Source organism: Bufo gargarizans, chromosome 5 (assembly GCF_014858855.1).
Source record: "Bufo gargarizans isolate SCDJY-AF-19 chromosome 5, ASM1485885v1, whole genome shotgun sequence".
NCBI lineage: Eukaryota > Metazoa > Chordata > Amphibia > Anura > Bufonidae > Bufo > Bufo gargarizans.
In genome coordinates, this window is record NC_058084.1 from 459,298,945 (window position 1) to 459,324,403 (window position 25,459).

A 25,459-nucleotide genomic window follows, 5' to 3' on the forward strand; every position below is an offset into this window, starting at 1 on the left:
GACCTCACACTGCACCCGGGAAATTATCTGTCGGACTTCTTTTGATGGAATCATGACTTGAGCGCAGCACATGGCGGAGGAGGCACGAGGCTACAGGCAGCAGCGCCTCCTACAGGACAAACCCACAATTACAAGTCCTTCAGTCTTCTACTGTCTCGTTGTCACAAGATGTATCCAGCACCACATGCTGATATCTGTCTCTGGGAAAGCTGGGTGACAACCAGTGCGAACGCCCTGACAGCCCCTCCCACGATGTTCAGCACTCAGCTTTCCGGGAGTCCTGAGCCAAGTATTAGTTCAAAACCAGAGAGATCTGCAACCAGGAGGCTGGGAAAGCTGGGTGACAACAGCACAGGATCCATGACAGATTCCAGGTATATTGTCACACAGATTTCCCAAACTCCCATTGTGTGTGATACTGTCTGCTGACTTGCTGTATCTAAGCCTATCCTGTGTGATACTGTCTGCTGAGCTGTGTATCTAATCCTATCCTGTGTGATACTGTCTGCTGAGCTATTGTATCTCAGCCTATCCTGTGTGATACTGTCTGCTGAGCTGCTGTATCTAATCATGTGTGATACTTGCTTCTAAGCTATTGTATCTAAGCCTTGCATGTGTGATACAATCTGCAGAGCTGTGTATCTAACTCCTTCATGTGTGATACTGTCACGTGCCTTTCCTGTGATACTGCCTGCTGATCTGTGTATCTAAGCCTATCCTGTGTGATACTGTCTGCTAAGCTATGTATCTAATCCTATCCCGTGTGATACTGTCTGCTGAGCTATGTATCTAAGCCTATCCTGTGTGATACTGTCTGCTGAGCTGTGTATCTAATTCTATCCTGTGTGATACTGTCTGCTGAGCTGTGTATCTAATCCTATCCTGTGTGATACTGTCTGCTGAGCTGTGTATCTAATCCTATCCTGTGTGATACTGTCTGCTGATCTGTGTATCTAAGCCTATCCTGTGATACTGTCGGCTTGACCTGTGTATCTAAGCCTATCCTGTGTGATACTGTACTGCTGAGCTGTGTATCTAATCCTATCCTGTGTGATACTGTCTGCTGAGCTGTGTATCTAATCCTATCCTGTGTGATACTGTCTGCTGAGCTGTGTATCTAATCCTATCCTGTGTGATACTGTCTGCTGAGCTGTGTATCTAATCCTATCCTGTGTGATACTGTCTGCTGAGCTGTGTATCTAATCCTATCCTGTGTGATACTGTCTGCTGAGCTGTGTATCTAATCCTATCCTGTGTGATACTGTCTGCTGAGCTGTGTATCTAATCCTATCCTGTGTGATACTGTCTGCTGAGCTGTGTATCTAATCCTATCCTGTGTGATACTGTCTGCTGAGCTGTGTATCTAATCCTATCCTGTGTGATACTGTCTGCTGAGCTGTGTATCTAATCCTATCCTGTGTGATACTGTCTGCTGAGCTGTGTATCTAATCCTATCCTGTGTGATACTGTCTGCTGAGCTGTGTATCTAATCCTATCCTGTGTGATACTGTCTGCTGAGCTGTGTATCTAATCCTATCCTGTGTGATACTGCTGCTGAGCTGTGTATCTAATCCTATCCTGTTGATACTGTCTGCTGAGCTGTGTATCTAATCCTATCCTGTGTGATACTGTCTGCTGAGCTGTGTATCTAATCCTATCCTGTGTGATACTGGCTGCTGAGCTGTGTATCTAATCCTATCCTGTGTGATACTGTCTGCTGAGCTGTGTATCTAATCCTATCCTGTGTGATACTGTCTGCTGAGCTGTGTATCTAATCCTATCCTGTGTGATACTGTCTGCTGAGCTGTGTATCTAATCCTATCCTGTGTGATACTGTCTGCTGAGCTGTGTATCTAATCCTATCCTGTGTGATACTGTCTGCTGAGCTGTGTATCTAATCCTATCCTGTGTGATACTGTCTGCTGAGCTGTGTATCTAATCCTATCCTGTGTGATACTGTCTGCTGAGCTGTGTATCTAATCCTATCCTGTGTGATACTGTCTGCTGAGCTGTGTATCTAATCCTATCCTGTGTGATACTGTCTGCTGAGCTGTGTATCTAATCCTATCCTGTGTGATACTGTCTGCTGAGCTGTGTATCTAATCCTATCCTGTGTGATACTGTCTGCTGAGCTGTGTATCTAATCCTATCCTGTGTGATACTGTCTGCTGAGCTGTGTATCTAATCCTATCCTGTGTGATACTGTCTGCTGAGCTGTGTATCTAATCCTATCCTGTGTGATACTGTCTGCTGAGCTGTGTATCTAATCCTATCCTGTGTGATACTGTCTGCTGAGCTGTGTATCTAATCCTATCCTGTGTGATACTGTCTGCTGAGCTGTGTATCTAATCCTATCCTGTGTGATACTGTCTGCTGAGCTGTGTATCTAATCCTATCCTGTGTGATACTGTCTGCTGAGCTGTGTATCTAATCCTATCCTGTGTGATACTGTCTGCTGAGCTGTGTATCTAATCCTATCCTGTGTGATACTGTCTGCTGAGCTGTGTATCTAATCCTATCCTGTGTGATACTGTCTGCTGAGCTGTGTATCTAATCCTATCCTGTGTGATACTGTCTGCTGAGCTGTGTATCTAATCCTATCCTGTGTGATACTGTCTGCTGAGCTGTGTATCTAATCCTATCCTGTGTGATACTGTCTGCTGAGCTGTGTATCTAATCCTATCCTGTGTGATACTGTCTGCTGAGCTGTGTATCTAATCCTATCCTGTGTGATACTGTCTGCTGAGCTGTGTATCTAATCCTATCCTGTGTGATACTGCTGCTGAGCTGTGTATCTAATCCTATCCTGTGTGATACTGTCTGCTGAGCTGTGTATCTAATCCTATCCTGTGTGATACTGTCTGCTGAGCTGTGTATCTAATCCTATCCTGTGTGATACTGTCTGCTGAGCTGTGTATCTAATCCTATCCTGTGTGATACTGTCTGCTGAGCTGTGTATCTAATCCTATCCTGTGTGATACTGTCTGCTGAGCTGTGTATCTAATCCTATCCTGTGTGATACTGTCTGCTGAGCTGTGTATCTAATCCTATCCTGTGTGATACTGTCTGCTGAGCTGTGTATCTAATCCTATCCTGTGTGATACTGTCTGCTGAGCTGTGTATCTAATCCTATCCTGTGTGATACTGTCTGCTGAGCTGTGTATCTAATCCTATCCTGTGTGATACTGTCCTGCTGAGCTGTGTATCTAATCCTATCCTGTGTGATACTGTCTGCTGAGCTGTGTATCTAATCCTATCCTGTGTGATACTGTCTGCTGAGCTGTGTATCTAATCCTATCCTGTGTGATACTGTCTGCTGAGCTGTGTATCTAATCCTATCCTGTGTGATACTGTCTGCTGAGCTGTGTATCTAATCCTATCCTGTGTGATACTGTCTGCTGAGCTGTGTATCTAATCCTATCCTGTGTGATACTGTCTGCTGAGCTGTGTATCTAATCCTATCCTGTGTGATACTGTCTGCTGAGCTGTGTATCTAATCCTATCCTGTGTGATACTGTCTGCTGAGCTGTGTATCTAATCCTATCCTGTGTGATACTGTCTGCTGAGCTGTGTATCTAATCCTATCCTGTGTGATACTGTCTGCTGAGCTGTGTATCTAATCCTATCCTGTGTGATACTGTCTGCTGAGCTGTTGTATCTAATCCTATCCTGTGTGATACTGTCTGCTGAGCTGTGTATCTAATCCTATCCTGTGTGATACTGTCTGCTGAGCTGTGTATCTAATCCTATCCTGTGTGATACTGTCTGCTGAGCTGTGTATCTAATCCTATCCTGTGTGATACTGTCTGCTGAGCTGTGTATCTAATCCTATCCTGTGTGATACTGTCTGCTGAGCTGTGTATCTAATCCTATCCTGTGTGATACTGTCTGCTGAGCTGTGTATCTAATCCTATCCTGTGTGATACTGTCTGCTGAGCTGTGTATCTAATCCTATCCTGTGTGATACTGTCTGCTGAGCTGTGTATCTAATCCTATCCTGGTGATACTGTCTGCTGAGCTGTGTATCTAATCCTATCCTGTGTGATACTGTCTGCTGAGCTGTGTATCTAATCCTATCCTGTGTGATACTGTCTGCTGAGCTGTGTATCTAATCCTATCCTGTGTGATACTGTCTGCTGAGCTGTGTATCTAATCTTATCCTGTGTGATACTGTCTGCTGAGCTGTGTATCTAATCCTATCCTGTGTGATACTGTCTGCTGAGCTGTGTATCTAATCCTATCCGTGTGATACCGTCTGCTGAGCTGTGTATCTAATCCTATCCTGTGTGATACTGTCTGCTGAGCTGTGTATCTAATCCTATCCTGTGTGATACTGTCTGCTGAGCTGTTTATCTAATCCTATCCTGTGATACTGTCGGCTGACCTGTGTATCTAAGCCTATCCTGTGTGATACTGCCTGCTGATCTGTGTATCTAATCCTATCCTGTGTGATACTGTCTGCTGAGCTGTGTATCTAATCCTATCCTGTGTGATACTGCCTGCTGATCTGTGTATCTAATCCTATCCTGTGTGATACTGTCTGCTGAGCTGTGTATCTAATCCTATCCTGTGTGATACTGTCTGCTGAGCTGTGTATCTAATCCTATCCTGTGTGATACTGTCTGCTGAGCTGTGTATCTAATCCTATCCTGTGTGATACTGTCTGCTGAGCTGTGTATCTAATCCTATCCTGTGTGATACTGTCTGCTGATCTGTGTATCTAAGCCTATCCTGTGATACTGTCGGCTGACCTGTGTATCTAATCCTATCCTGTGTGATACTGTCTGCTGAGCTGTTTATCTAATCCTCTCCTGTGTGATACTGTCCGCTGAGCTGTGTATCTAATCCTATGCTGTGTGATACTGTCTGCTGAGCTGTGTATCTAATCCTATCCTGTGTGATACTGTCTGCTGATCTGTGTATCTAATCCTATCCTGTGTGATACTGCCTGCTGAGCTGTGTATCTAATCCTATCCGGTGTGATACTGTCTGCTGAGCTGTGTATCTAATCCTATGTGATACTGTCTGCTGAGCTGTGTATCTAATCCTATCCTGTGTGATACTGTCTGCAGAGCTGTGTATCTAATCCTATCCTGTGTGATACTGTCTGCAGAGCTGTGTATCTAATCCTATCCTGTGTGATACTGTCTGCTGAGCTGTGTATCTAATCCTATCCTGTGTGATACTGTCTGCTGAGCTGTGTATCTAATCTTATCCTGTGTGATACTGACTGCTGAGCTGTGTATCTAATCCTCTCCTGTGTGGTACTGTCTGCTGAGCTGTGTATCTAATCCTGTCCTGTGTGATACTGTCTGCTGAGCTGTGTATCTAATCCTACCCTGTGTGATACTGCCTGCTGAGCTGTTTATCTAATCCTACCCTGTGTGATACTGTCCGCTGAGCTGTGTATCTAATCCTATGCTGTGTGATACTGTCTGCTGAGCTGTGTATCTAATCCTATGCTGTGTGATACTGTCTGCTGAGCTGTGTATCTAATCCTCTCCTGTGTGATACTGTCTGCTGAGCTGTGTATCTAATCCTCTCCTGTGTGATACTGTCTGCTGAGCTGTGTATCTAATCCTGTCCTGTGTGATACTGTCTGCTGAGCTGTGTATCTAATCCTATCCTGTGTGATACTGTCTGCTGAGCTGTGTATCTAATCTTATCCTGTGTGATACTGTCTGCTGAGCTGTGTATCTAATCCTATCCTGTGTGATACTGTCTGCTGAGCTGTGTATCTAATCCTATCCTGTGTGATACTGTCTGCTGAGCCCTGTATCTACTACTATCCTGTGGATACTGTCTGCTGAGCTGTGTATCTAATCCTATCATGTGTGAAACTGTCTGCAGAGCTGTGTATCTAATCCTATCCTGTGTGATACTGTCTGCTCAGATGTGTATCTAATCTTATCCTGTGTGATACTGTCTGCTGAGCTGTGTATCTAATCCTATCCTGTGTGATACTGTCTGCTGAGCTGTGTATCCAATCCTATCCTGTGTGATACCGTCTGCTGAGCTGTGTATCTAATCCTATCCTGTGTGATACTGTCTGCTGAGCTGTGTATCTAATCCTATCCTGTGTGATACTGTCTGCTCAGATGTGTATCTAATCTTATCCTGTGTGATACTGTCTGCTGAGCTGTGTATCTAATCCTATCCTGTGTGATACTGTCTGCTGAGCTGTGTATCCAATCCTATCCTGTGTGATACCGTCTGCTGAGCTGTGTATCTAATCCTATCCTGTGTGATACTGTCTGCTGAGCTGTGTATCTAATCCTATCCTGTGTGATACTGTCTGCTGAGCTGTGTATCTAATCCTATGCTGTGTGATACTGTCTGATGAGCTGTGTATCTAATCCTATCCTGTGTGATACTGTCGGCTGACCTGTGTATCTAAGCCTATCACATGTGATACTGCCTGCTGAGCCGTGTATCTAATCCTATCCTGTGTGATACTGTCTGCTGAGCTGTGTATCTAATCCTATCCTGTGTGATACTGTCTGCTGAGCTGTGTATCTAAGCCTATCACATGTGATACTGTATGCTGAGCCTCTGTATCTAATCCTATGCTGTGTGATACTGTCTGATGAGCTGTGTATCTAAGCCTATCACATGTGATACTGTCTGCTGAGCTGTGTATCTAAGCCTATCACATGTGATACTGTCTGCTGAGCCTATGTATCTAATCCTATCCTGTGTGATACAGTCTGCTGAGCTCTGTATCTAATCCTATCCTGTGTGATAGTCTGCTGAGCTGTGTATCTAAGCCCATCTTGTGTGATACGTGCTCTTTGAAGCTCAGGGCTCCACATTATTTCCCTCCTCCTTTCCTTGCTCTGATGGGAGCTCCCTCTAGAGGCCACTTACAGATTTTTGTACCTCTGCAGCCGCCGTACCTCCTCTGCAAGGCGAGGCCGGTGCATTGTGGGAGGAAGACGCTTCATTTTGCAGATAGTGTTGGGCGGGAGAAGCAGACTCCTCCATTGTCTCCTCTAGCAGTGCTGGTAAGGATGAGCAGCTGTGCCAGGATTACATGATGGGGGGAGTAGTACTGCACGGCTGTCTGAGACTATCAGCGGCTCAGCAGACAGTCACACAGGATAGGATTAGATACACAGCTCAGCAGACAGTATCACACAGGGTAGGATTAGATACACAGCTCAGCAGACAGTATCACACAGGATAGGATTAGATACACAGCTCAGCAGACGGTATCACACAGGATAGGATTAGATACACAGCTCAGCAGACAGTATCACACAGGATAGGATTAGATACACAGCTCTGCAGACAGTATCACACAGGATAGGATTAGATACACAGCTCTGCAGACAGTATCACACAGGATAGGATTAGATACACAGCTCTGCAGACAGTATCACACAGGATAGGATTAGATACACAGCTCTGCAGACAGTATCACACAGGATAGGATTAGATACACAGCTCTGCAGACAGTATCACACAGGATAGGATTAGATACACAGCTCAGCAGACTGTATCACACAGGATAGGATTAGATACACAGCTCAGCAGACAGTATCACACAGGACAGGATTAGATACAGGGGGTCAGCAGACAGTATCACACAGGACAGGATTAGATACACAGCTCAGCAGACTGTATCACACATGAATCCTATCTCACTACTGGGGTCCACCAGTATAATAGAATAGTGAGGGTAAATAAATAACCAGTAAGAGACTTTACCATGTATGTGGAGCCCCCCTCTAAGTGAGCACCGGCCGGCTATTTGTGTATGTACACGTGGCAGTAGATGGAAGCGCACTCCGTCCACGTGACGGCGGGGGCCACTTCAGGGCTCCTTCTCTGTATGCAGAGGTCTGGGGCGCACTCCTCCTATTCTTTATTCAGAGCAGGCAGTGGTCATGGCGGACGGCAGTGCTGGGCTCCAGTCTGTAGTGGCGCCATCCGCCTGCACTACTGCCGGTTCTGTACTTCACCCCAGATAGGACGAGGTCTGTACTAGAAATGTTATATAGATTATAAGAGCGGGCGTGCCCTGGATCTCTGCATATGACATCATCATGACATCATCAGGCTTATAACGCTCCAGTGTCTGGGGGGGCGGCACATTGGCTGCTGCTCTGTAAGGGAGCGTTCACACTGCATCTTTTGGCGCGGACGCCAGCACTGAAATTTTGCCAGCAGTTTTGTTGAGTGGTTTCTGCCTTTTATTGATTTCGGTGAGGAGCAGCGGCCATGCCGAGAACGGACATGTCTTTAAGACGCCGCTCCCCAAAAAATGGGAGGCAGAAAGGATGCGGCTGTCCGGAGTAAAAACCGCAGTGTGAACAGCCCCTTACTAATCTGCATTAAAATCGGTCAGATCCAGAGCTCCATTCAGAATTCTGCCAGCTCCACCTCCGCTCTGAGTTCGCGTCGCTCGGTCTCGCTGCTGGTTCAGTGTCTGTCCGGAGATTTCTTTGGCAATAGCTGCAGAGCGTGTTCCAGGTGCTCAGATAAGCGATGCCTCATTCCGTGTGGGAAATTGGATATTTCTGCATGCAGCTTTGGATGGGATTGGAGTAGAGGATGTGATCTAACTGGAGATTCTATGTAGATATCATCTGTAGAGTCGCAGACCAGATCAGTTATGTTTATTGAAATGTAGCTTTAACCCGGAGAGCTAGCGCTCTACATGCCCCGATAATTTGCCGTACCCACGGGCTGACACTCCAGAAATCCCCCACTTCCCTGACCTGGGCTGTTATGGTGTCACCTCCTGGGCGACTCCTCTTGAGGCCGACAGACCAAGCATTGGGAGATCTATGTAGTGACAAATTTCGGAGGGGGGGGCCAAATCTCCAGTAAAAGTTTCCTCTTTATTGCAGTCACCTTGCAGAATGTATGTTTTACCTTGTGTTCATTGTTTGCCTTCTTGCTTATTGTTTCCCAGTTGTGCCCACCCTGGTACTCCAATAAAGGAGGGTCTCGGGGCAGGGTGTTGTGAGGTCCAAACCCCGATGAGGCCCGGTCAAGCGCTTCGGATTTGACTGGGAATCTGAAAATGTCAGCGGGAGCTCAAGTCGTAAACCCCGATTCCCCGGGGCCCTCGAAGCCCATCTGCCTGGCCCTGGGAGTGGTCTCCTTCCTCTGCTTTGTGGCCGGCTTCAGCACCGGGGCAGAGTTTGTGCGCTTCCTGTCCTTCGGGGCCATCTTCAGGAACATCAGTGGAGGACTGGATGCATACCCCATTCCGTGGGGCGAGGCCGTTGGAGATGCCGCCTTCCTGCGTTCCCTCGGGATTAACGTTGCGCTGCTGGTTTTGTTCGTCCTCCAGCACAGCCTCATGGCCTGGCCAGTGGTGAAGGACATTGTGGTGAAGATGTTTGGGGTGCTGCAGAGATCGGTCTACATCCTGTGCACCGCCCTGTCCCTCCAGATCATGATGCGCTACTGGCAGTCCTTCCCCCGAGGACCCTATCTCTGGAACGTCTCCACTGCCCCCTGGAGCGCCTGGCTCCCCCTGCTGTGTGCGCTCCTCCATACCATATCGTGGCTCCTCATATTCAGCGTCCTGCTGATCTTCGACTACGCCGAACTGATGGGGGTCAAGCAGGTCTATTATCACTGCCAGGGATTGGGTGACCCCCTGTCTCATAAGTCTCCCCGCGCGGCCCGGCTCTACGCCCACCTTAGGCACCCCATCTACCTGGAGTTACTGGTCATCCTCTGGGCGGTGCCCTCCCTTCCTCCTGATCGTCTGCTCCTCTCCGCCAGCCTGACCCTTTACCTGACCCTGGTTCACCGCCTGGACGTGCAGGATTACAGCTACCTCCGCTCCCAGCTGGAAAAGAAGTTTACGCTCTTCTCGCGAGAGGAAGCGAGCACCGAGCATGGCGGACTGTGGAAAAAGGACTGAAGAGAGAGGGACTTGGGGCCGGCGGGTGGGTGGCATGGAGGTAAAGGCTTTAGGCTTCTGTAGGCGAAGTGTAGGTATGCATATGGCGGTTTTTGCTAAGTTTACATTGCTAAGATCTGAACAGTTTTTCTGGTCCCGTCCTTAAAGGGGCGCTTCACTTTTGCCATTGGAGATGCAGTTGGGTCAGTGTGGCCCCCATCTCATGCAGGCTGGTTAGCACAAGCGTAGGGGGTAGTAAGGATTTAGGGGTTGTCCATGCATACTCTGCGTTGTCGTGCATCGGGCGTGGTGAACCCCAAATACATGCTGGGTGGTACAGGTGCCAAAGCAACCGTTCAGCACCCAGCAGGTATCGTGCACTGGTCTCTTGCTGGTTGTTGTTTAGCTGCCTGATCGAGCAGTTGCATCTGTTGCCCAGATTGGGTGGGACAACCCCCCCCCCCCCCTTTTTTTTTTTTTATTATAAATACTGCCCCTTCCCCCACCATAGCTGCTGCCCACTGCTCTGTTCTGGCTCCACGAGTCCCTGACTATCTTCACTGGACTTTGAGCCCCGCGGGTAAACTTTCAATATGGACTGGGTCACGTGCACCACTGCAGCCAATGACTGGCCTCAGTGGATCGGCAGTGACATGCCGCTAATCATTGGCTGTGTTGGCGCACCTGACCCCGTCCATGCAGGGCTGGAAGCACAGTGAAGACATTCGGGGATCCACGGAGCCAGAACAGAGCGGTGAGCAGCAGGTGAGTATTCTTCCCGTCACCGCTCCGACGGGGAGGGGGTGGTATCTAAAAATGTCAGTCCTGGACCTCCCCTTTTACTTTTGAGATTTCTAGCCGCCCATCCAAAGTATAACCGCCTGCTACCAGTGGAAGATGATGGACAGCGCGTTCTGGGAAGGAGAACGCCCACTTACAGCGGGAGCTAAAGCAGGAACGGCGCTCTCCGTGGATTTCTATCTACGACCAGAGACAGATTATATATTTTTATAATATTTTTTTATTACTAATCATGTTCGGCTGTGGGCAGCTGCCTGGCATTGGTGTGTGTTTTTCTAACATGCTGAATGTTTTTTTATCTGGACATTGCTGTCCTTGCGCTGTGAGGTTTTATTTCATGGTTTTTTAGCTTCTTCCGCACAGTTCCATCTTAATAAATACATTTTTAGAAACTTTTACACAAAGCGTTGCTTATTGTAAAGTTTCCTCCTGAACCTTATCCTAGATCTAGTGCTCGCAATACCGACATTCCACGCTCTGCCTGGATGAGAAGCTCCGGAGGTATGCAGCAGCCCCTTATCTCCGTGCTGTAATACACATGTCAATGGAGAAGTCGTGGAGATCTGTGACCCTGCCACAAGAAGCACCACGTCTGAATAGATTCAGTATAACGTGGACATTATTGATGTGAATTCATGTTCCCCCTTGACGTGTGTGCCGCCATGTGATATGCCATGTGTGGAAGAATACCTCCATACCATGTCATGCAGTGGAGCATACCGCAGTCTCTAAAGGACGTTAGGCAGGCAAAACCATTTTTTAGCAAGTATACCGCCATGTAGAGTAGGTGCCGAAAAATATAACCATGTCCATAACCAAATCCAGGTCTCTGATCCTGACGAATGCTGCTTTTAGGGCACTTTCACACTTGCGTTGTTTGATTCCGGCAGGCGGTTCCGTTGTCTGAAATGCCTGCCTGATCAGGCAAACGCATGTCATTATTTTTCTGAATGAGCAGGATCCTGATCAGTCAGAAAAATGCATTGCAATACCGGATCCCTTTTTTTTTTTTTTTTTTTCCCTGGTGTCATCAGGCAACACGGATCCACTATTTATTGATTTTTTTTTTTCACGTTTTTAAAGGTCTGCGCATACGCAGATCGGAATACTGGATCTGTCAATGCGGCAATTTGAATGCCGGATCCGGCACTAATACATTCCTATGGTAAAATATGCCAGATTCAGGCATTTTTGGGGGGGCCGGAGATAAAACCGTAGCATGCTGCGGTATTCTCTCCGTCCTGAACAGTCAAAAAGACTGAACTGAAGACCTCCTGATGCGTCCTGCGTTCAGAATGCATGGGGATAAAACTGATCAGTTCTTTTCCGGTATAGAGCCCCTAGGACGGAACTCTATGCTGGAAAAAAAAAACGCAGGTGTGAAAGTCCCCTTATTTCTATGTATATAACCTTTTTGGTGCACTGTGGGCGGGGCCTCTCTGGTTTGTGCACCATTACTCCACCATAACACCTGCACCTCTTGCTCAGTCCCTGAGATTTCCGAGCCCATAGCGATGACAGAGGGAAGGTGGGTGCACCGAACGGTGGCCGTGCCCATATTGCGGGCCCGCAATCTATGGACACCAGCCGTGTGCTCACCGAATCACAGATGTGGACCCATTCACTTGAATGGTTCCGCAATCCAGAAGATATGGTGCGGTGCGGAACAGAGGCACGGATCGGAAGCACTATGGAGAATACGCTGTGCATGTAGGATCCCTGTCCCTCAGTATCATTTTGGGTCGGTGAGTAAGGCTGAGTTCACATGGGCGAGATTTCTGCGCGGGTGCAATGCGGGAGGTGAACGCATTGCACCTGCACTGAATCCTGACCCATTCGTTTCAATGGGTCTGTGTACATGAGCGTTGTTTTTCACGCATCAGTTCTGCGTTGCGTGAAAATCGCAGCATGTTCCATATTCTGCGTTTTTCACGCAGCCCTGGCCCCATAGAAGTTAATGGGGCTGCGTGAAAAACGCATTGCATCCGCAAGCAAGTGCGGGCGCAATGCGTTTTTCACTGATGGTTGCTAAGAGATGTTGTTTGTAAACCTTCAGTTTTTTATCACGCGCGTGAAAAACGCATTGCACCCGCGTGGAAAAAACTGAACAACTAAACGCAATCGCAGACAAAACTGACTAAACTTGCTTGCAAAATAGTGCGAGTTTCACTGAACGCATCCTGAGCCAATCCGTCACGCCCGTGTGAACCCAGCCTACAGGATCCCTGTCCCTCAGTATCACTTTGGATCGGTGACAACATGATCCCTGTCCCTCAGTATCAGGGCTTGTTCACACGAGTCCGACCATGAAGTTTTTTGCGGTCCGCAAAACACGGATGGTGCTCGTGTGCCTTCCGCAATAACGGAACAGGAGGCCTATTATAGAAATGCCTATTCTTGGCTGCAAAACGGACAAGAATAGGACAGGACTCATAATTTTGGCGGGGCCACAGAACGGAGCAACGGATGTGGACAGCACACAGAGTGCTGTCCGTATCTTTTGCGGACCCGTTGAAATGAATGGTTCTGTATGCGGAACGCAGAAAACTGCCCGTATACGGAATGCAAAATATGTTCGTGTGAACGAGCCCTCATTTTGGGTCGGTGACTACAGGATCCCTGTCCCTCAGTATCATTTTGGGTTGGTTTCGACAGAATCCTTTAACTATAATGTCAATGGTCAGCCGTAAGTGGGAATTTACATGGCAGTACATGCAACACCGATATTAGAAGAACACCAGTAGTATAATATGTGTGTCAACACCCAATAAACCACCAAATGCGCACACACATATTAAATTCAATCTTTATTGATTAAAAATGTATAAATACATGATTGTGGACAGATGTATACATTGCAGTGATTGCAGGATAATTCGCCGACAATATAAAGGGTTCACTCCTTACAAAAATTCCTGCTGATAATATTACAGGTTTAACAAAAAAGCTGCATAATGGCAATAATGTACTGTGCTATCACGGATGACCAGACACATCAGGTAAGTGGAATTACCCTGTGCTGGTCTAATTAATAATGCTTTGTCGTATGTTCTTGAGCCATAGGGTCCAACCTATATCTGTAGGCTACAATGATGCAAGAACCGGTAGTGTCTACACCATGATAGCGCAGCAGAAGGTAGTGCCGGCACTAGAGCACCGCGCATGACCTACAAAATAAACCCTCTGGTAGTCTATAACTGATAATAGTGGACCTCATTAAAGGTCTACACTATAACAGCAGGCCATGCTGAATAATAGAATAGCCTAAGGCCTCTTTCACACGGGCGTTGTAATGCGTTTTGCATTCGCGTGAGAAAAATCGGCATGTTTGGTACCCAAACGTCTTCACAGAAGTTAGGGCTTGGGATCGGTGTTCTGTAGATTGTATTATTTTCCCTTATAACATGGTTATAAGGGAAAATAATAGCATTCTGAATACAGAATGCATAGTACAATAGCGCTGGAGGGGTTAAAAAATTTTTTACTCGCCTTAATCCACTTGATCGCGCAGCCGGCATCTCTTCTGTCTTCTTTCTTTGCTGTGTGCAGGAACAGGACCTGTGGTCACTCCGGTCATCACATGGTCCATCACCATGGTAAAAGATCATGTGATGACCGGAGTGATGTCACCACAGGTCCTGTTCCTGCACAGAAGACAGACAGAAGGAGATGCCGGCTGCGCGATCAAGTTGATTAAGGCGAGTTTAATTATTTTTATTAATTTTTTAACCCCTCCAGCGCTATTGTACTATGCATTCTGTATTCAGAATGCTATTATTTCCCCTTATAACCATGTTATAAGGGAAAATAATAATGATCAGGTCTACATCCCGATCGTCTCCTAGCAACCGTGCGTGAAAATCGCACCGCATCCGCACTTGCTTGCGGATGCTTGCAATTTTTACGCAACCCCATTCACTTCTATGGGGCCTGCGTTACGTGAAAAACGCACAAAATAGAGCATGCTGCGATTTTTCACGCAACGCACAAGTGATGCGTGAAAATCACCGCTCATGTTAACAGCCCCATAGAAATGAATGGGTCGGGATTCAGTGCGGGTGCAATGCGTTTAACTCACGCATCGCATCCACGCGGAATAGTCGCCCGTGTGAAAGGGGCCTATTAGACATACTGCATGCTTACAACAGAGCAGCTGCACAACAGTCATATAGGAACAAAGATAGACACTTAAATGCCAAAAGACAAAAAGCAGGAATGCAAGGAGGTCACCCACCCCGACGCACGTTTCGCTGATGCTTCCTTTATATTGTCGCAGAATTATCCTGCAATCACTGCAATGGCAGTATATGCAGACAGAAGGTCCTCAATGTATTTCATTTTTTTTTTTTTTGGAGGAGAGGGGAAGGATCCCAAGTTGGGTGAATGAGATGTAATGGTAGCTGCATGCCTGAGTGTTTATGCAGAGAGAAAGTGTTAATAACCACATATATAACAGACTGCAAAAATAGACACCGTAAAAGCAATTCCCATGGCGGACAGGTGGTAATTTTCTCTGTTCTCGTATAATAAAATAGAGTTTAGGAACAAAACGTATCTGACTCATGACTCCCAACATCAAAATTATTGTGCCCACATGGCCAACCAGAAATTAGAAGCTGGTGCAAGCCTCAGCTTAAAACAAGCCGCCATGTCCTACATCAAATAGTTCATGGACCAAGGGCTAAACCCTTCAAAGTAGTCAAAGATCGTAGATCATATTTTCAAATATAGAGAAGTAGTGTGAAAATTGTCTGTTCTTCTAAGAAGCCAATGGAAGTTAACAGTGATCACCTCTGTGGGCATGGTGGAAAATGCTTTTTATGGGAGGTCTAGCACAATGTGGGAGATCTATGCCATATTTAGACATTCATCTAATATCTAGAAAAGGGTCTTGGTTAAAGGGGTTGTCCGGCGTTATAATGATTTAAATTAATAAAATACAGTGCATTTGCAAAGTCTTCAGACTCTTTCAGCTCTGGGGCCTCCCATTTCTTCAGACCCTCTTTAAGATGTTTCTACACCTTTATTGGAGTCACCTGTAGTAAATTCAGGTGATTGGACATGATTTGGAAAGACACAGCTCATTCAATATAAATCTCACAGCTGATAATGCTTATCACAGCAGACACCAAGCCATGAGGAGGAAAGAACTGCCTGTAGAGCCCAGAGATGGGAAGGTGTGGAGGCACAGATCTGGAGAAGGGGACAAACACCGTTCTGCTGAACTGAAAGGTCCTGAGAGCACAGTGGTCTCCATGATTCTTAAATGGAAGATGATTGGAACAACCAGGACTCTTCCTAGATCTGGCCGCCTCACCAAACTAATTGGAGGAGAAGGGCATTGGTAAGTGAAGTGACCAAAATATCCCGTGTGAAGATTGGAGTAACTGCCAGAAGGTCAACCATCATTGCAGCCTCCTTCAATATGGGCTTTATGAATGAGTGGCCAGAAAGCAGCCTCTCCTTGGTAAAAGACACACAAAGGTTTGCAAAAAATCACCTAAAGGAGTCTCAGACTGTGAGAAACAAGATTCTCTGCTCTGATGAACCCATGATTAAACTTTTTGGCCTCAAAACGAATTGCCATGTCTGGATGAAACCAGGCCCTGCTCATCACCTTTCCAATACCACCCCTACAGTGAAGCATGGTGGTGGGGGCATCATGCTTGGGCAACAGGGAGACCTGTCAGGGTGGAGGGGAAGCTGAATGGAGCAAAGTACCAAGATATTCTTAATTAAAACCTAATCCAGAGCTCTGGACCTCAGACTGGGCTGAAGGGTAACCTTCCAACAAGACAATGACGCTAAGCACACAGTCAAGACAACACAGGAGCAGCTTAGGGACAAATCTGTATATGTCCTTGGGTGGCCCAGCCAGAGCCCTGTACCCAACGGAACATCTCTGGAGAGATCTAAATATGGCTGTCCACCAATGACCCCCATCCAACCTGACAGAGCTGGAGAGGATCTGCAGAGAAGAATGACAACTACCAAGCTCATGTCATGGGTGGACCACTTAACTAGATCCCAATGGACATCACACTGTGCTCCATTAACCCTTCTACAAACAAGGGACAAGCAATTTGGAAAGAGGTTAATAGTTTCTTCCTACGGAAGCATTTCCAAGGTAATGGAGTCAGGACTACATAAAAATGACCCCACAACCTGGACCATCCCATTAGCGACTACCAAGCACCATGACCAACAAAGACCATTGAGGTATATGCCCATATGTCTATGGCTGCCACAATGTTCTTCATCAACCTTTCCACAACCATGAGACAAGCAATTTGCAAAGTCTAGACCCTCTTTTAAGGTGTAATTCCCCTTAAATACTTGGTTTTGTATAACAGTACATGCGGTCAACCAAGAGAGCCGGAAGATTACGTAAGGCCCCTTTCACACGAGCGTGACGGATTAGGTCCGGGTGCGTCCAGTGAAAAAAACAAATGTTCATGTACACATTCAAATGAATGGCGGGTGCTATGCGTTCACGTCAAACTCGCTCGTGTGAAAGGGGCCTAAGACTTCCTCTTACATCAGCCTGGTATCGACTATCTATGATCTTATGCCCTGATCATTAATGGCTCCACAGACAGGAAGCCGGACCCAACATTTCTGTTCTATTTATGCAGGCACCGTTTTCTGTACGCAGCCCTTATGTCATTATTTCGTACATGACTCGATTACTTGTGACTTGCTTGCACACGCAGATGAATATTTGGCGGTGGTTTTGTATCAGCACACGTTTCTTGGTCTTGTTAGTTCGTGGAGCGTGAACGATATTTTTCCCTTGCAATGATTTTTATCTTAGCAACGAGACGCTCTGCGTTTCCTTCATGCTTCACGCGTTTCGTGAATGTCAGGACTGGGTGTGACAGGACTCTGTGATGCCTGGGTTTGCACAAGAGATTCTTCTGGCTGGTTACAGACTAAACAAATGGAAACACCTGGAAGGATTTAATCTTCGTTCTCTTACAGTTGTTTCTGGATCTGGATGACAATAAATTACATCTGCCTGAAAGAATACTTTTATTTTAATTTTAATTTGGAAATATTTGAGTATAATACAGGATGTAACTCAGGATCAGTACAGGATAAGTAATGTATGTACACAGTGACTGCACCAGCAGAATAGTGAGTGCAGCTCTGGAGTATAATACAGAATGTAACTCAGGATCAGTACAGGATAAGTAATGTAATGTATGTACACAGTGACTGCACCAGCAGAATAGTGAGTGCAGCTCTGGAGTATAATACAGAATGTAACTCAGGATCAGTACAGGATAAGTAATTTATGTACACAGTGACTGCACCAGCAGAATAGTGAGTGCAGCTCTGGAGTATAATACAGGATGTATTTCAGGATCAGTACAGGATAAGTAATGTATGTACACAGTGACTGCACCAGCAGAATAGTGAGTGAAGCTCTGGAGTATAATACAGGATGTAACCCAGGATCAGTACAGGATAAGTAATGTATGTACACAGTGACTGCACCAGCAGAATAGTGAGTGCAGCTCTGGAGTATAATACATGATGTAACTCAGGATCAGTACAGGATAAGTAATGTATGTACACAGTGACTGCACCAGCAGAATAGTGAGTGCAGCTCTGGAGTATAATACAGGATGTAACTCAGGATCAGTACAGGATAAGTAATTTATGTACACAGTGACTGCACCAGCAGAATAGTGAGTGCAGCTCTGGAGTATAATACAGGATGTAACTCAGGATCAGTACAGGATAAGTAATGTAATGTATGTACACAGTGACTGCACCAGCAGAATAGTGAGTGCAGCTCTGGAGTATAATACAGGATGTAACTCGGGATCAGTACAGGATAAGTAATGTAATGTATGTACACAGTGACTGCACCAGCAGAATAGTGAGTGCAGCTCTGGAGTATAATACAGGATGTAACTCAGGATCAGTACAGGATAAGTAATGTAATGTATGTACACAGTGACTGCACCAGCAGAATAGTGAGTGCAGCTCTGGAGTATAATACAGGATGTAACTCAGGATCAGTGCAGGATAAGTAATGTATGTACACAGTGACTGCACCAGCAGAATAGTGAGTGCAGCTCTGGAGTATAATACAGGATGTAACTCGGGATCAGTACAGGATAAGTAATGTAATGTATGTACACAGTGACTGCACCAGCAGAATAGTGAGTGCAGCTCTGGAGTATAATACAGGATGTAACTCAGTATCAGTACAGGATAAGTAATGTATGTACACAGTGAGTACTCCAGCAGAATAGTGAGTGCAGCTCTGGAATATAATACAGGATGTAACTCAGGATCAGTACAGGATAAGTAATGTAATGTATGTACACAGTGACTGCACCAGCAGAATAGTGAGTGCAGCTCTGGAGTATAATACAGGATGTAACTCAGGATCAGTACAGGATAAGTAATGTATGTACACAGTGACTGCACCAGCAGAATAGTGAGTGCAGCTCTGGAATATAATACAGGATGTAACTCAGGATCAGTACAGGATAAGTAATGTATGTACACAGTGACTGCACCAGCATAATAGTGAGTGCAGCTCTGGAGTATAATACAGGATGTAACTCAGGATCAGTACAGGATAAGTAATGTATGTACACAGTGACTGCACCAGCAGAATAGTGAGTGCAGCTCTGGAATATAATACAGGATGTAACTCAGGATCAGTACAGGATAAGTAATGTAATGTATGTACACAGTGACTGCACCAGCAGAATAGCGAGTGCAGCTCTGGAGTATAATACAGGATGTAACTCAGGATCAGTACAGGATAAGTAATGTATGTACACAGTGACTGCACCAGCAGAATAGTGAGTGCAGCTCTGGAGTATAATACAGGATGTAACTCAGGATCAGTACAGAATAAGTAATGTAATGTATGTACACAGTGACTGCACCAGCAGAATAGTGAGTGCAGCTCTGGAGTATAATACAGGATGTAACTCAGGATCAGTACAGGATAAGTAATGTAATGTATGTACACAGTGACTGCACCAGCAGAATAGTGAGTGCAGCTCTGGAGTATAATACAGGATGTAACTCAGGATCAGTACAGGATAAGTAATGTAATGTATGTACACAGTGACTGCACCAGCAGAATAGTGAGTGCAGCTCTGGAGTATAATGCAGGATGTAACTCAGGATCAGTACAGGATAAGTAATGTAATGTATGTACACAGTGACTGCACCAGCAGAATAGTGAGTGCAGCTCTGGAGTATAATACAGGATGTAACTCAGGATCAGTACAGGATAAGTAATGTATGTACACAGTGACTGCACCAGCAGAATAGTGAGTGCAGCTCTGGAATATAATACAGGATGTAACTCAGGATCAGTACAGGATAAGTAATGTATGTACACAGTGACTGCACCAGCATAATAGTGAGTGCAGCTCTGGAGTATAATACAGGATGTAACTCAGGATCAGTACAGGATAAGTAATGTATGTACACAGTGACTGCACCAGCAGAATAGTGAGTGCAGCTCTGGAATATAATACAGGATGTAACTCAGGATCAGTACAGGATAAGTAATGTAATGTATGTACACAGTGACTGCACCAGCAGAATAGCGAGTGCAGCTCTGGAGTATAATACAGGATGTAACTCAGGATCAGTACAGGATAAGTAATGTATGTACACAGTGACTGCACCAGCAGAATAGTGAGTGCAGCTCTGGAGTATAATACAGGATGTAACTCAGGATCAGTACAGAATAAGTAATGTAATGTATGTACACAGTGACTGCACCAGCAGAATAGTGAGTGCAGCTCTGGAGTATAATACAGGATGTAACTCAGGATCAGTACAGGATAAGTAATGTAATGTATGTACACAGTGACTGCACCAGCAGAATAGTGAGTGCAGCTCTGGAGTATAATACAGGATGTAACTCAGGATCAGTACAGGATAAGTAATGTAATGTATGTACACAGTGACTGCACCAGCAGAATAGTGAGTGCAGCTCTGGAGTATATAACAGGATGTAACTCAGGATCAGTACAGGATAAGTAATGTATGTACACAGTGACTGCACCAGCAGAATAGTGAGTGCAGCTCTGGAGTATAATACAGGATGTAACTCAGGATCAGTATAGGATAAGTAATGTATGTACACAGTGACTGCACCAGCAGAATAGTGAGTGCAGCTCTGGAGTATAATACAGGATGCAACTCAGGATCAGTACAGGATAAGTAATGTATGTACACAGTGACTGCACCAGCAGAATAGTGAGTGCAGCTCTGGAGTATAATACAGGATGTAACTCAGGATCAGTACAGGATAAGTAATGTAATGTATGTACACAGTGACTGCACCAGCAGAATAGTGAGTGCAGCTCTGGAGTATATAACAGGATGTAACTCAGGATCAGTACAGGATAAGTAATGTATGTACACAGTGACTGCACCAGCAGAATAGTGAGTGCAGCTCTGGAGTATAATACAGGATGTAACTCAGGATCAGTATAGGATAAGTAATGTATGTACACAGTGACTGCACCAGCAGAATAGTGAGTGCAGCTCTGGAGTATAATACAGGATGCAACTCAGGATCAGTACAGGATAAGTAATGTATGTACACAGTGACTGCACCAGCAGAATAGTGAGTGCAGCTCTGGAGTATAATACAGGATGTAACTCAGGATCAGTACAGGATAAGTAATGTAATGTATGTACACAGTGACTGCACCAGCAGAATAGTGAGTGCAGCTCTGGAGTATAATACAGGATGTAACTCAGGATCAGTACAGGATAAGTAATGTATGTACACAGTGACTCAACCAGCAGAATAGTGAGTGCAGCTCTGGAGTATAATACAGGATTTAACCCAGGATCAGTACAGGATAAGTAATGTATGTACACAGTGACTGCCCAGCAGAATAGTGAGTGCAGCTCTGGAGTATAATACAGGATGTAACTCAGGATCAGTACAGGATAAGTAATGTATGTACACAGTGACTGCACCAGCAGAATAGTGAGTGTAGCTCTGGAGTATAATACAGGATGTAACTCAGGGTCAGTACAGGATAAGTAATGTATGGACACAGTGACTGCACCAGCAGAATAGTGAGTGCAGCTCTGGAGTATAATACAGGATGTAACTCAGGATCAGTACAGGATAAGTAATGTATGCACACAGTGACTGCACCAGCAGAATAGTGAGTGCAGCTCTGGAGTATAATACAGGATTTAACCCAGGATCAGTACAGGATAAGTAATGTATGCACACAGTGACTGCACCAGCAGAATAGTGAGTGCAGCTCTGGAGTATAATACAGGATGTAACCCAGGATCAGTACAGGATAAGTAATGTATGCACACAGTGACTGCACCAGCAGAATAGTGAGTGCAGCTCTGGAGTATAATACAGGATGTAACCCAGGATCAGTACAGGATAAGTAATGTATTTACACAGTGACTGCACCAGCAGAATAGTGAGTGCAGCTCTGGAGTATAATACAGGATGTAACTCAGGATCAGTACAGGATAAGTAATGTATGTATGTACACAGTGACTTCGCCAGCAGAATAGTGAGTGCAGCTCTGAAGTATAATACAGGATGTAACTCAGGATCAGTACAGGATAAGTAATGTAATATATTCACAGTGATTCCACCAGAAGAATAGCATACAAACACAAGTTGCCGGCAGCACTTTATTGGCGTTATTGCACATTTTTTCATGGACCCACTGTGAATAAAGTTCACTTCTGGATATGCTGCCGTCAACTTGTGTTTTTATGCTGATCGTATGACCAAGTTGGATCTGAGGTCGTGGATTGGATGATGCATTCCAGTTAGAGTCTGCATGGTATCGAAGTGCTGCTCTGAATATAGTACTTCCACCAGCAGAATAGAGAGCGCAGCTCTAGAGTATAATACAGGATAAGTAATATAATGTATGTGCACAGTGACTACACCAGCAGAATAGTGAGTGCAGCTCTGCATTATAATACAGGATGTAACTAAGGATCAGTACAGGATAAGTAATGTAATATATGTACACAGTGACTGCACCAGCAGAATAGTGAGTGCAGCTCTGGAGTATAATACTAGATGTAACTCAGTGTCACGGTGGAGAGTGGGGGAAACCCCCCACCATATAATGGGAACTGTTACTAGGCCAGACAACAATGAAGGGAGCAGGCCACAACCCAACCGCCCTAATCCTGACCCTCATCTCCTGACCGCTTGAGCAAACCCTGAAGGTGGGAGGGCTCATGCACTTGAACCTGCTGACCCTGACAGTCCCTGGCATAGGGGTCAAGAATAGGAGACAACCGGTTCCTCAGGGACTCAGAAAAACCGCAGTCTCCAGCTGCCTAGTAACAGGTGGAAGGGAAATGACCATATGCAGCACCTGGATCGGCAGGTAAGAACACCAGAAAACTCACCTGCCGCTGCCACCACGACTGGAACCCGTGCATAAGTACAGGTGCCCACACACCAAAAAGGACACCGTACAAACAACACCACACACAGGAATCCAGCATACCTGCTACTGCCTGGGCCCCAAACAGCAAGGTGCACGGCAGCCCCAGGCAACACTGCATTCAGACATATGGTTAACCCCTCCGGGAAACCAGCCCCCTCACGGAGGTATCAACATACAGGGTAATGTATAGCATACATGCAGGGACCAACACCAACAACAGCCCAGACATGTAACAACCAACAAAACGCTACACACACCCAGAACATAAACCCACACCACACATACAAGTGGTAGTAAAGGTACAAGGAGGGTACATAAGGGAGGACAATTTATGTTCCATAAGGTGGCCCTTAAGGACTGGGCAGAAACACCCAGGCAAGGCTGTAGTACAACTGCACCCAGCCAGCAAGCCACAGGTTTATATCAAGCCCGCGGCCACACCCAGGAAACACCTTAATCCCCAATAGCCAGAAGATTAACCCCTTGCTTACCAAACAGCAGGGAGGCACACCTTAAGGGTCCATTCACATGTCCGTAATTTGGGTCCGCATTCATTCCACAATTTGTGGACCCATTCACTTTCAATGGGGCTGGAACGGATGCGCATCCGTTTTTTCGGGATTTGCAATTTGCAATTCCGTTCCTGAAAAAAATAGAATATGTCCTATTCTTGTCCGCAATTGCGGACCAGAAAAGGCATTTTCTATTATAGTGTCTGTGATGTGCGGTTATGTAGTAAGTGGTCAAATTAAAACTTAACATTTAATTAATATATTTGGAAAATTGGTCCCTAGATATAACGATAAATAAACAAACATAAATCAGAAGCAGCGCGGCAGGTTGCCACACGGAAAAGCTGGTACCCTGTACCAAGTCAATCACTGAAAGGGGATGCTCGGCGGTACCAAAAATAACCGTATGGTCCTACCACTCAGATGAAAGGCTTCTGGATCCACAATTGTCCAGCTGGTGTTGATGGATGTGCACACCGTTGCTCTGGAAATTGCGTAATGCAGGGTGGTCTGTAGTGCTGGCTGGCCCTAGTGATGACCTAGAGCCCTACACTGGCCTATGTGACCGGATAGCGGTGAACCGCCACCAGTCACCTACAGGAACCTCACCCTGGAATTTATGCGCCCTAGAAGGCCCTCGCTTACCTGATCCCTACATGCACGTTTCGCTGAAGAAGATGAGTAACAAGCTCATCAGGGGAAACACGGTCTGCTTGGGCTAAACCTGTGCAGGGTGCACTGACAAAGATGTCAATTGTGCACTCTGCATAGAGATAAAGTTTCACTGCGATCCAGATGTGGATCAAAGTGGACTGGTTAGCTATGAGGGAAGAGGGGGGTCAAGATGTAGAGCCCCTCTCCAACTAACTATCTAGACGCCTGGGCTGATGTAGTCAGTGCACCCTGCACAGGAATAGTGAGTGCAGCTCTGGAGTATAATACAGGATGGTACTCAGGATCAGTACAGGATAAGTAATGTATGTACACAGTGACTGCACTAGCAGAATAGTGAGTGCAGCTCTGGAGTATCATACAGGATGTAATTCAGGATCAGTACAGGATAAGTAATGTAATGTATGTACACAGTGACTGCACCAGCAGAATAGTGAGTGCAGCTCTGGAGTATAATACAGGATGTAACTCAGGATCAGTACAGGATAAGTAATGTAATGTATGTACACAGTGACTGCACCAGCAGAATAGTGAGTGCAGCTCTGGAGTATAATACAGGATGTAACTCAGGATCAGTACAGGATTAGTAATGTATGTACACAGTGACTGCACCAGCAGAATAGTGAGTGCAGCTCTGGAGTATAATACAGGATGTAACTCAGGATCAGTACAGGATTAGTAATGTATGTACACAGTGACTGCACCAGCAGAATAGTGAGTGCAGCTCTGGAGTATAATACAGGATGTAACTCAGGATCAGTACAGGATAAGTAATGTAATGTATGTACACAGTGACTGCACCAGCAGAATAGTGAGTGCAGCTCTGGAGTATAATACAGGATGTAACTCAGGATCAGTACAGGATAAGTAATGTAATGTATGTACACAGTGACTGCACTTTCATCTGAGTGGTAGGACCATACGGTTATTTTTGGTGCCACCGAGCATCCCCTTTCAGTGATTGACTTGGTACAGGGTACCAGCTTTTCCGTGTGGCAACCCGCCGCGCTGCTTCTGATTTATGTTTGTTTATTTATCGTTATATCTTGGGACCAATTTTCTAAATATATTAATTAAATGTTAAGTTTTAATTTGACCACTTACTACATAATTTTTCTGTCTGACTCAGGTGGTCACCCTTTATTATCCTAATTTGT

At 45.7% G+C, this 25,459-nt stretch overlaps 1 protein-coding gene across 1 annotated transcript; it reads left to right on the plus strand.

Annotated features, from left to right (window-relative positions):
- The first annotated feature begins 6,887 nt into the window (after positions 1-6,887).
- On the plus strand, positions 6,888-11,064 carry LOC122938206 (nurim-like). The gene is made up of 2 exons (XM_044293571.1): positions 6,888-7,004; positions 8,921-11,064. The coding sequence occupies exon 2, from the start codon at positions 9,032-9,034 to the stop codon at positions 9,884-9,886; it is 855 nt and encodes a 284-aa protein (XP_044149506.1). The 5' UTR covers positions 6,888-7,004; positions 8,921-9,031; the 3' UTR covers positions 9,887-11,064.
- The last annotated feature ends 14,395 nt before the right edge of the window (positions 11,065-25,459 follow it).